At 36.5% G+C, this 11,907-nt stretch overlaps 1 protein-coding gene across 2 annotated transcripts; it reads left to right on the forward strand.

Annotated features, from left to right (window-relative positions):
• Window positions 1-1,999: 1,999 nt before the first annotated feature.
• On the forward strand, window positions 2,000-9,237 carry LOC129262847 (uncharacterized). 2 transcript variants are annotated; one of them, XM_054900834.2, is made up of 4 exons: window positions 2,000-2,248; window positions 2,803-2,859; window positions 6,225-6,381; window positions 7,106-9,237. In XM_054900834.2, exons 2-4 carry the CDS (start codon window positions 2,807-2,809, stop codon window positions 7,562-7,564), a joined length of 669 nt encoding a protein of 222 aa, XP_054756809.2. In that variant the 5' UTR covers window positions 2,000-2,248; window positions 2,803-2,806; the 3' UTR covers window positions 7,565-9,237. The 2 variants fall into 2 exon arrangements, with proteins under 2 accessions (XP_054756809.2, XP_063957242.1); XM_064101172.1 differs by lacking the exon at window positions 2,000-2,248 and adding an exon at window positions 2,408-2,460 and having other exon boundaries at window positions 7,106-9,235.
• The last annotated feature ends 2,670 nt before the right edge of the window (window positions 9,238-11,907 follow it).

The raw sequence follows: 11,907 nt of genomic DNA on the forward strand, positions 1-11,907 counted from the left end.
GTCCCTAATCACATTCCTCTCAGAGTGAGATAAGGGACCACTCCTGATAGAATGAGATTTCAATCTTTCAAGAGTGAATTTTTACCCTTATTTGGAGTGAAAGTGTGCATTTTTTTTACACTTTCACTCCAAAAGGGAAAAGTTCACTCTTGCAAGATTTAAATCTCATTCCATCAAGACTTGTCCCTCGTCTCATTAGGGACCAGGGGCCCGTTTCATAAAGAGTTGCAACTGTTGTAACTTTGCCATTATGGCAACTACCATGGTAACCTTGATTTTGATTGGCTGCTGAGCCCTGTTGTCATGGTACTTGCCAAAATGGAAAGTAACAACAGTTGCGAACCGGGCCCCTGCTTGGCTCATTGCATTTAAAGAGTAGACAATTTTTCTAACACCCTATATAACCATTTCAGAGAAATTTCCAAAGGTCAACAGCATTGCCAAGTCTAGTTGTAAAAGAAAACTAGAAGATATTCAGACTGATTGGATCGGATTGAGAGAGTTTCCTCGTCTGATCCGAAAAAGACTAGTCTTTTTTTGCAGACATTCAATCAGTCGACAATTTAAAATATTGTGTTATTGTTAAATGTGTACTATTTGCCGTTTGACAGAAAGTTTGTCTTACCATTTTTTCTAATATCTATAATCTTATAAAGGGGCGGTAGTTGCCCCCCCCCCCCGAAATTTGGAAACCTTATTCATTTTTACAGATTCATATTTTTATCAAAATTCACCGAGATTGTGCATGAAATTCTTTGATGTCACTTAATTAGAAAATATTAATTAGAAAATTTAAAAATGCCCCCATGACAATCTCGGACGCTTCGCTCTCCTACTTTCGATTTTGTTTAAGCCCATCTCCCCTCCCCCCCCCCGAAAAAAATCTGCGTACTGCCATATTCTGGATATCTGTATTGTAACTGCAAGTATAATCCTACAGGGGCCGCGGGACGGTTTTCAAAGTGGGGGGGGGGGGGCTGAGCCAAAAGTGGGGGGCTGACCATGCAAAAATCACAATCGTATGGTCATTTTTGCGTTTTTGTACACGGCTTTGTAAAAAAGTCCCCCGGTTCCGCGGCCCCTGTCCTACACTCTAAAATAATATAAAAGAATTTGAATAAAGATCTTGTCATAGTGCACAAATATCTACCATTATATTTTAATGAATAGTCTGTGTTTTAAGACTGACAAGAATCTTGTCATATCTTAAAGGTCAAGTCCACCCCAGGAAAATGTTGATTTTTATCAATAGAGAAAAATTAAACAAGCAAAACCCTGAAAATTTCATCAAAATTGGATGTAAAATAAGAAAGTATCGCTTATTTTTCACAAAATAGTTATTCAGTAATATGCAAATTAAAAGGTCGATAATGTCCCTCACTCACTATTCCTTTTGTTTTTTGGTTTGAATTATACGATATTTATTTTTTACACATTTTACATTAAACTTTACTGAACCTAAAGTGTTTAAAATATTTGGTAATTCAACATGTACAGGGAGGAATAAACCTTGTTTCGTAGGACGTTGAGGAGAAAATGGAATATTTCATATTTCAAATAATAAAATACAAACAAATAATGAGTGAGTGACGTTATCAGTCCCCTCATTTGCATACAGACCAGGATTTGCATATAATTGTTTGTGAAATTAAGTGAAAACTTTAAAATGTCATAATTTTCTTATTTTACATCAGATTTTGATTAAATTGTCAGTGTTACGCTTTTTGTATTTTTTCTCTTTTTATTCAAGTCAACGTTATTGTTGGGATGAACTTGTCATTTAATAGAAATTCTTGGCCTTTCCATTTAAACATAGATCTACTCATTTTCAGATTTGTGTGGATTGTTTTACAGTTATCTTCAATTGTTTTGTGGGAATGTCGAGTCACCAATAAGAACAATAAATTATGAACGTCAAAAAGGCCCGCAGGTTCGAAGTAACGGGTCTGCAAACCAAAACCTAAGAAATGCGACGTCACAAAAGTGGGCCGAACTTCCCATTCAGTGCGCATGTCACAACTTGGAGCCATCAACTTGTTTAGTAAACAACATTTCGACTCTTTTTTTTCTGTCTCTAGCTCTGTGTGGGCGATATTTGCTTTCCGAAGCATTATAAAAGAAGAGCGAAGTATAAATATTTCATCACTTCACGTCTCTTCACCTATTTTCGCTGGATTATCCGACATTTAACTGAACACTTCTATTGTTTTTTAAGGAACACAATTTGAGACGTTGTTGAATTAAGGAGGTAAGATTTGATTTCCTTTTATCTTTTGATAACAATTTTTATTCTTATGTGATAAAGTGTATTTGTACATTCAACACCGTGCTTGAGAAATTGGACTTTGCATTTAGAAAACGTAGTGTTATATTATTATACCGTAGATTAGTGGTCTAATACTAGTACGATGAAATCATTCTTTTCGACTCTAATCGTTTATATAATGTACATCTCACACAGTGCGCTATGTTATTCTTATTATTTTCTTAAATGAAATTGTCTATATTTTTTAAAAGAAAATTTACTCTGCGCTTTTGTTTTCAATGTCGGTCGATACATCATTTACACGAGACCTAGTCAATGTGCAGCGTTACGTGATTGTTACCGTATTCTTATTTTTTTTTTTATACATGTACATGTATGTAAAATATTCTTAACAACTATTTTAAAAGTCCTTTTGTTTTTGTGCGTATTCTCTTTGCTCAATGTTGGATGCCTTTCGATTGAAAGATTTTTTAAATCACGATTTGTTTTCATCGTTATCTTACTACAAACGATTTTTCCCCCTCTCTCTCTTTCAGAAATATGACGTTCCTTGAAGTGGTCCTTCTTCTTTTACTTTCCTGTATGATAGAGAGGTGAGCATTGATTTATAAATATAAAAACTACCTTTAAAAGAAAGTTTTGGAAATCCCTAGTGGAAAACATAGTACCACACAATTTGTTAAGAGTGAGTGCATAGTATATGTTCTTAGTGAGTTCTGTGAATGTGGATCACTTTAAAATATTTAACAGCGTTAACATAATTTCAAACTGTGGACACCTTGACAGTCCAGACTTTTCGCATTACTATACAGGGAAACTCTCTACACCGCACCAATTCCTTTGAAAATTCAACAACAAAAAAAGGTCGAATCGATTGATGATTCGACATTGTGTTCCACACTATAGGAACACACTATTAGACATCCTGCGTGAGAACAGACTCCGCTTCCACACTGTGAACAGACTCCGCTTCCACACTGTGAACAGACTCCGCTTCCACACTGTGAACAGACTCCGCTCCACACTGTGGACACAGTATAGGGCACACAGTCTTTTTTCGAGCAGGGCGTTGGTTACACGGACCTAATTACAACTGGCAGGCAAAAAATATTCATTCGAGCCAACACATTCTAAATTTTTAAATTTGATATTGCTGATGACAAACGTGAATGAGTATGATTGTCCATCTAGCACTGATTCTATTTTTGGTAACTAAACTGAACTTCCTTTTCCCAAATTGGGAAGATATTTCACCAGTTTGGAACTAAATTTGACTGGCGAAAGAATAAGGGCCATTTTACTGTCTCAGATGCTGAATTTGATCTTGTCAAGCGTAGTATTCATAAATGCCGATTTATTTTTTAAATGAGCCGGTCAAGGTACCCTTTTCTGGTCAGATATGGAATGTCAGATATACATCATACCACTGGTAATAAACATTTGACCCTCGAATTTCATCCTTATTTCTTATGAATTTGTTTAAACTGCCAAATTAACACACGGGTCTATGGGAAATGTTTTAGGCCTGTGCAACCCGTTGTACACTTTCAGAAATCGCGTACGTCGTAGCCCGGAAAGGTAGTCGAAATAGTCAATCCAATCTGTATAGAGTTATTGAAAAGGACAATTTTGTGATACTATACCCTTTTTACACAGGATTTTCTTAACCCCGGACTATCGCTAACCCCGTACTATCCTTAACCCCGTACTATTTTTTTTCCTTTTTACACATGCCAAATTGTTATTGCTAACCCCGGATAAGGAATGCTAGCTTTTCACACACGAAACTCGCTAACCCCGGACTAGTGGTTTTTGTCGATCATTCGTAGTACAAGTACTTCACTCGTACCATTTTACACACGCTACAATTTCCTTAACCCCGTACTATAGGTGGGGCCAAATTGCAATTTAGCCCCACCTATATATAGTACGGGGTTAAGCTTAGCCCACTTTCGTTTTACACTAGCGATCTTAACCCCGTACTATCGCTCTTAGCACCGCAATTGCTGGGATAACCCTGCTTTTTTGCAGGGCCAAATAATCCCGTACTAAAGGTGGGGTTAGCCCACTTTGCAAAAATGCTGTGTAAAAAGAAAGTGGGCTAAGCTTAACCCCGTACTATAGTACGGGGTTAAGGAAATTTTAGCGTGTGTAAAAAGGGTATTAGTTTACATCCAGCGAGATTAGCCGCATACCTTTACCATATGGACATGTGTTTTGTGAGCTGTAAATACCAGAATTGGCAATCATATAATTATAGTCAAGCAGCAGGCAATATCAACTTTCAGAGATCTTGATCAAAGTTTATACCAACTCCCGATTTAGTCTGATTTTCCAGCTTCCATTTAGGTCAACCTATTAGGTGAGGTTAATGCCGGCTTTCGATAGAGTACTAATGGTTGTGTAGTTTCGATTCCAGTACGTATAGTAGGCCTCAAGTTACTTGTTTATTCATGTTATAAAAAAAGATTGTCTTTTATTTGTTTGCTTGGTGGTTGGGGTATTTTTTTTTCAACGCAGACATATAGTCTTTCTTCAAAATCAATTCTTCCATAATCGTTTTATTTCGCAGAATGGAATGATTAGCAGGAGGAGAAAAGGAAGAAGAGGAAAAAGAAGAAGAGGAAGAAGAAGAAAAAGGAGAAGAAGAAGAAATTAATAATAATAATAATAAGTTGTACAATTTCGAATTTTTTCTATAATGTATTTCTAATTTGTTGTAGTAGTGATGTTTTGACTTTCATGGTCTCGTATAAAATATTTGAAATATCTTCTTGCTACTATTCATGTTTTTTTTTTGGTCTTTTCTTAACAGCGCTTTGAAACATAGCATAGAAAGCGCTTCATAAAGTTTGTGTATTATCATTACTGTCGTTATTATTACCGAAAACACTGAAGATAAATGGAAATGCATGGTAAACTGTATACGTTTGCCCTTTTCATGATAAAGGTGATCTTATACTCATGCGTGACTCTTTTTCGATCCGTTTTGTGAAACGCCTCCCATTCATGCTGGTCTAACAATAGGGATCCAATAAATTTGTCACATTTCTCTCTCACTTTCCCAGTGTCAAGTGACAGAGTTTTTTCTCCTACCTCTATTGAATAAAAGCACCTGACCAGAATAGAAATTGAAGGAATTATCCTCCTCCTCGTCCGTCTTCTTCCTCTTCCTCTTCTTCTTCTCCCCTCCTCCTCCTCATCCTTCTTCTTCTTCTTCCTCCTCCTCTTCTTCTTCTTCTCATTTTCTTCTTCCCCTCCTTCTCCTTCTCTTTAACATTCCTATTGTAAAATAATGTCGTACTTGATCTTGTCAGTATAATTCTAAAGAGAATAACAAATGTTTTTACATTATATCAAAATATCAAGTTAATGTAAAATAGCGTTAACCGTGCGTACGTCATACACATCTTATCATTATCGTACGCAAAGGAAAGAAGGGGGTAGTTGACAACATAACTTTCTGATACCCCTCTTTTGTTAAAATTTTACAGAAATCCATCGGAATTAGTATACAGTATAAATATATCCTTCAATTTCTATTTAGAAATTACCCAAACTCCCCCGATCGGCTCGCTCGCCTCACTTGTCTTATTTCAGTCTGTATTTTGTTATTGAACATATGCCATATTCTTGCACCCCCTAGAATTATTTAAATAGATACAACTACTTGAATATATGAATCAGAGTATTACAGTCTCCATAAAGTATTTTCCTTATAACAATTCGCTAATATTCTATGCAGAACTACAGAAAGTTAATTGTGTATAACCTGTTTGAAGTTTTACTCCAATGTTCTTTAACTCCGACACTCGAATTATAATGATCGTTAAATACAAAGTAGGCCTATATTATTTCATGTGAAGAAATTTAGTCAAGAAGGAAAATGAAACACGCTTTCGCATCATTTTTTTTTCACCTTCACTTTTTCTCTTCACGCCCACCTTATTACCCACAGGTCGATCTCGCTGTCGTGCCCCTGTTGGGCCCACGACGCTGACCCATCAAACCCGCTGTCATACAGAGAGACGTACTGCAATGACCTCAACCTTCAATGTCCTTCCGGGTCAGAGGTCATCAGCGACCACTGCGGATGCTGTAAAGTATGCTCACATGTGAGTATAGTATGCCATAAGAAACCAAAACTAATTAGCTGGAGACCCGGGGAGCCTCCAAAGGAGTCCAAGAGCAGGGGTCCGCATGGCCTTTGATGACATTATGTCCATGCACGTAAAATCTGGAGAATTGGGTTGTGAGACTCAGGGTAGGCCTATTTGGCGGAATGAGGGGGAGGGGGGGGTGAATTTTTACTATACTATCATACAGGCTTCACAATCCAGACAGGTTGAGCTTGTTCCCATTAAAGACATGACATACCATAAGACGCTAATGGGTAGCGAATTTGATAAAGGGTTCGTAAATATTTTCATATCACAAAGTGAATGGAGTTTTCAATGAGAATAGCGTAGTGCCCCAACCATAATGAGTCCATGGGGCTTATGTGTTTATAGACATAAAAAAAAACCGAGGTCCTCGATCAGTTTATATTTGATCAATGCTGATATTTTGATATTTTTAGGGCGATGCCGCTTTTAAAATAAGGACATGGAAATGTTTGAAAAGGAGACAATAAAATATTCCAATGCCAGAAAAAGGAGCATCCGATTCGATGCCAAATATTAGGGCTTCCAAAGCCATGCAAGGTCTTGGATTGCGATAGATGATCAATTTTTCGATGACCTTTCGTTCTTTCGTCAAATCTGGTTGTGCTCAAAACTAAAAATGCTTGCCTCCTTTTGAATATAAACAAAGTTATCTTATGTTTTATTTACTGATCAGGTTGAAGATGAGGAATGCGGGGGACCTTGGAACGTACTAGGAACTTGCGCCAAGGACTTCGAATGCGTCGACCCAAAGACGAAAGCTCCAATCCACATGGAGAAATATATCGTCAATATCCCTATGGGAGTCTGCAGAAGAATCAAACGATCTGGCGCAGGTCAGGCGCCCTCTACGCCCGAGCCACGTCCATTCAAACCTGAGTTCCCTCCTGGTTTCTCATTAATGGACTTCTTCGGACCTTTCGGTCCACAGCGGCCATTGGATAACGAAAAGCCATTGGGTATCAACAAGAAGACGAAGAAGACAAAGAAGGACAAGAAACTGAAGAAGGATTTGAAGAAGAAGGACAGAAAAGAAAAGAAGGAGAGGAGAGATAGGAAGATGAAGGAGATTAGGAAGCAGAGTAGGAGAAAAGTGAGCAACGAAGTTAGCAATGAGATTCCCAAGTACTTCTAAAGACTTGTCAATTGGACTGATTGTTTGTTTTCCAAACAGGGTATAGTACTAGCCTGTGATAGTATTCATCTAACATCATGTTTCCAGGCATCTTGCATTGCTATTAAAGGTGTTCAATAATCAATATAAGACAGTTCCCGGGCAGTTCCCACGTAGATGACAAAAAGATAAATTTGTTATTCAAGGTATTCGATCATTTTCCATCCCCAATTTGATTGTTGATAATGGCCCCTTTATCTGACGCGGGCGTTCACCATTTCCATGATTAGTGACCTTCAAATTATGCTCGTTGAAGTTCGCATCGATGCCCTTCAAAGTCTGGCGAGATGTTCATTCAAATCAATTCACGAAGAAGGGCGGCAGGGCGAGCCTTTATAGTGGAGGGTCATAAAAAGGTGTCACCTTTTCTCAAGAAACGGTACTTTTCTGATATTCTTTTTTTTTCTACCGTAATATGGACCTTCTTCCTGGATGAATTAAAACATACATCATTTTCATTTTCAAATAGTTCCAAAGATGTAAAATTTTGTCGGAATACCCTTTTGGGGTTGTAATCTTTGTACCCTCAACCTAAGTAAAAAACAAGTGAATATATGTACATTTTTGTTCTCTAAAGGTTCTCTAAATATCTCTTGTTCTCTCCTTTGTCACTCATTCTCTTGTTTTTTCTTCCGTTTTGATCAATATATTGTGCCCAAAAAGGTGCAACTTTGCACCTGGCATAACCATGTTAATTGGTACAACTCTGCACTTTTTGTCCATCCCTAGGGTAGCGGCCGTTATTTATGTGTGCTACGCTGTAATAAGAAATATTAAGGTGTCAACATATTAGTTCTTTTGTAACTGTACTCTAAATGGTGCCGTTTCAGGTATCAGCGAACTAGCTCGAATTATCATGATTATTGTTCACATTGTGTGTGAGGCGTCAGTATTGCTTATAAAATTATATATTATCTATAACCGATTACTAGTCTCTTTACGTAATGTGTACAAACTGAATACATTTTACGGATGCTATGTGCATTTCTGGGCATTGGCTCGCCTAAAACAGACAAAGGATATAAGAAGAAATGAAAAAAGGAGGGAGAGAGAGGGAGAAATATAGAGGGAGGGGCTCGGGAGTTGTTGTTATTGTCTCTTTTCCTCATCCAAACGGAGGAAGCAAAGTTTATGTGTCGTTTGGTAATACGCAAACCGGTGTGTTGGCTCAGTTGGTCGAGCATCCGTCTAAGAATCGGGAGGTCGGGAGTTGAAAACCCGGCCGCGTCAGACGTAAAAAGATGACAGTTGGTGCCACCCTGTTTGGCGTTCAACAGAGACTTGTCGATCAGGGGCTGCACGGTGGCTGCCCGGCCCACGATCAATTGGGTAAAATGGATTTTCGGAATATTTCCATTCTAAGATTTATTTTCATTATTTTGCCTAACTGATTGAAAAAAAAATATATATTTCAAACTTTTTCTATCTTGAATTATTAAAAATATGCTTTTTGAACAGAATTGACAATTATGTACAGTATATAGGTCGATTTTCTGCTCCCAGCCCCCCCCCCCCATGCGCGAAGTTACTTGCCTTATTTACACCTCACTACGATCATATATTGTATATATTTGTATATCATATTTTCTGTAACTATTATCTAGTTAATAAAATCTATCAATATACAATGTCAGGATTTTCGCCTCATTCGTTTAAACATTGTTATTTTTTTCAAGTATACGTTGTTTAAGCCCGTCGTTTGAAACAAGATGTTTAACAAGGTTAAACCATTGTTTGAACATTTAAACTACTTATTGTCAGTGACGAGCTTAGACAACGTGATTAATGATATTCATAGCTTTACGAGGATTGACAGAGAAATAACTAGATAGATAGATGGATGGATGGATAGATAGATATAGATAGATAGATAGGATAGATAGACCATGGAGCTATAAAACACGGATGGACAGAAAGAAAGATGAGATAGAACGACAAAAGGTATCATACAGATATAACATGCTAGCTAGCTACATAAAAGTGTTGGTTAAACGCTTGACCTTAAAGGGATGGTCCAGGCTGGAAATATTTATATCTCAATAAATACAGTAAAATTAACAAAGAAAAATGCTGAAAATTTGATCAAAATCGGATGACAACTATAACAACGCTATTGAATTCTAAAGATTTGCATTATTCTGGTGAAACGGTTCTAGGAGTGTCTTTCTGAATATTCATTAGATGGGCTGATGATGTCATATCCCAACTTGTTCTTTTGTATTTATCATATGAAATTAGGTTTATTCAAAAATTTTCTACCAGGAACTAAAACAATTGGCTTGACAACTGATTAAATGCATTAGTTATTTATTGTCGCAACTTATTTCATCATAATGGAGACACATCATTTACACATGTATATATGAAAAAATAAAACATCAATGATTTCATGTAATAACATAAGAAAAATGAAAGTGGGGATGTGACATCATCAGCCCACCTCATGAATATTCTTAAAGACATGCCTAGAACTGTTTCATCGGAATAATGCAAATCTTTGAAATTCAATAACTTCGTTATTTGTTATCCGATTTTGATCAAATTTTCAGCATTTTGCTCTGTGAATGTTACTCTATTTATTTAGATATAGATATTTTCAGCCTGTTGTTTACCATATGAACCTTAGTTGTTTAAACTGTTTAAACAACTACTGTAATGATCATTTAGTAAACAGTGTTGTACAAAAAACTGAAGCATCGTTTTTACTTTGCATCCCAACAATGAAACCGACTGCAAACCGATCGATGATATGTCATTCGAGATAACGTTATATTTGATCAATCTCAAGTCGGTTTCTTTGCAGTGCCTACAGTATTCATATCACATATGTTATTATTATCATATACTCGTGAATCATATCGAGTCATATCGAGTTTCATTGTCTGTGTCTCCGAAGCGAATTAGGGAGTCCCTCGCTGTGACTCAGTGTCGAATATACTTCCGGCAATCTGTAAGACATCAAGACAAGACAGTTTGTATGATTAGATCACTAAACATTTCCAGGTTCGGTGATATTCGGGGTGAATTACTGGTGAATTTGCCATTTGCTATTGTATTTCAAAAAGTTGAATTTCGCAGGGTCAAAAGCGAATTTACTGTTTGGTTTGATCCAACATAATGGTCTAATCATATTTGTTTTTGTTTTTTGTTTATTTTTTTTAAGTAGACCAATTGATGTATGGTTGGACGAACCGGACAACACCCGATTATACAGTGCGTCCCAGAAAAAAGGAAACCGGGATTTCCATGTCTTTTTAATTTAAAGGCAAATGAATTATGATATTTCATCTACATAATCATATTATTCAATTATTCCTCTTTATTTTGATACCTAATATAAGACAAACATTTCACACATTACTCAGCAAGACGAGTCTGAAATTTTATTTTCAAAACCAGGTTGCGCAGAAAAATTGGACAAGATTGATTCGTGATATGACGACCGTACATATTCGACGTTTGGCTCATTTGCATTTCTGTTGTATTCTTTGTTAAGCTTCTCTCACTGATACCTGAAATGAGAGTGGAATCAGATTCACAAGTATAAGTCTTTGCGCAAATCGTTTCTGATATGTCTCACTATTTATTATTTGTAATCAGACATGCGTTAACGATTTGCTAATCTGTTGGTTTCAAATGAGAGATGAGATACTACTCTTGCACTGAGTATTAAACTTATAGTAAAACATCTTTAATCATGTTAAAAAAATGGAAAATAGCTTATATAGAGTCAATTGATAATGACTCGATAATTAATTAAAGAAATGAATGAATAAATAAATGAAGATAAATGAATGAATGGATAAGTAAATTTCAACAAATGGATAACTAAATGAAAATAAATACACGTGGCTCTTTCGGGGTTTGAAAGAAAAATAGTTGTGGCTAGAATGTCTTGAGGAAAATGAAACAAATGGGCATATACACAAACAATGTTTCTTATGGTCGTGGTTAATAGTTAAGCCTTTTCGCTTGCTTGTCATGGGCGAATTCAAGAATGTGAGATTTAAAATCTTGATCTTGATTAGTCAAAGATTGATTTAAGAATTAAAAAGAAATATTGATTTGTTTGATTTTGTGTTTTTGCCCCAGAAAATACTTGATTTTATCAAAAGGTTACAACACAACAATGCAATGAGATGTCGTGATTGTTTCACACTTATCTTTAAACGATAATAAACATGGCATCAATGTCAATGAGGAAGGGCAACCGGCGCCCAAGAGGAAAAGACGTGGACGATTCTTAATCTTTTCTCGTCCATCCCTCTCTCTCTTTGGTTTTTGAGAAACTGCAATCATTCTCT

This window comes from Lytechinus pictus, chromosome 6 (genome assembly GCF_037042905.1).
Source record: "Lytechinus pictus isolate F3 Inbred chromosome 6, Lp3.0, whole genome shotgun sequence".
In the NCBI taxonomy this organism is placed as follows: Eukaryota; Metazoa; Echinodermata; class Echinoidea; order Temnopleuroida; family Toxopneustidae; genus Lytechinus; species Lytechinus pictus.

Bases quoted from the DNA above. Each gene is read 5' to 3' on its own strand.
- LOC129262847 (XM_054900834.2), top strand. From the start codon at position 2,807: ATGACGTTCCTTGAAGTGGTCCTTCTTCTTTTACTTTCCTGTATGATA. The intron at 2,860-6,224 runs GTGAGCATTGAT...TATTACCCACAG, and splicing joins CTTTCCTGTATGATAGAGAG to GTCGATCTCGCTGTCGTGCC. The intron at 6,382-7,105 runs GTGAGTATAGTA...TTTACTGATCAG, and splicing joins GCTGTAAAGTATGCTCACAT to GTTGAAGATGAGGAATGCGG.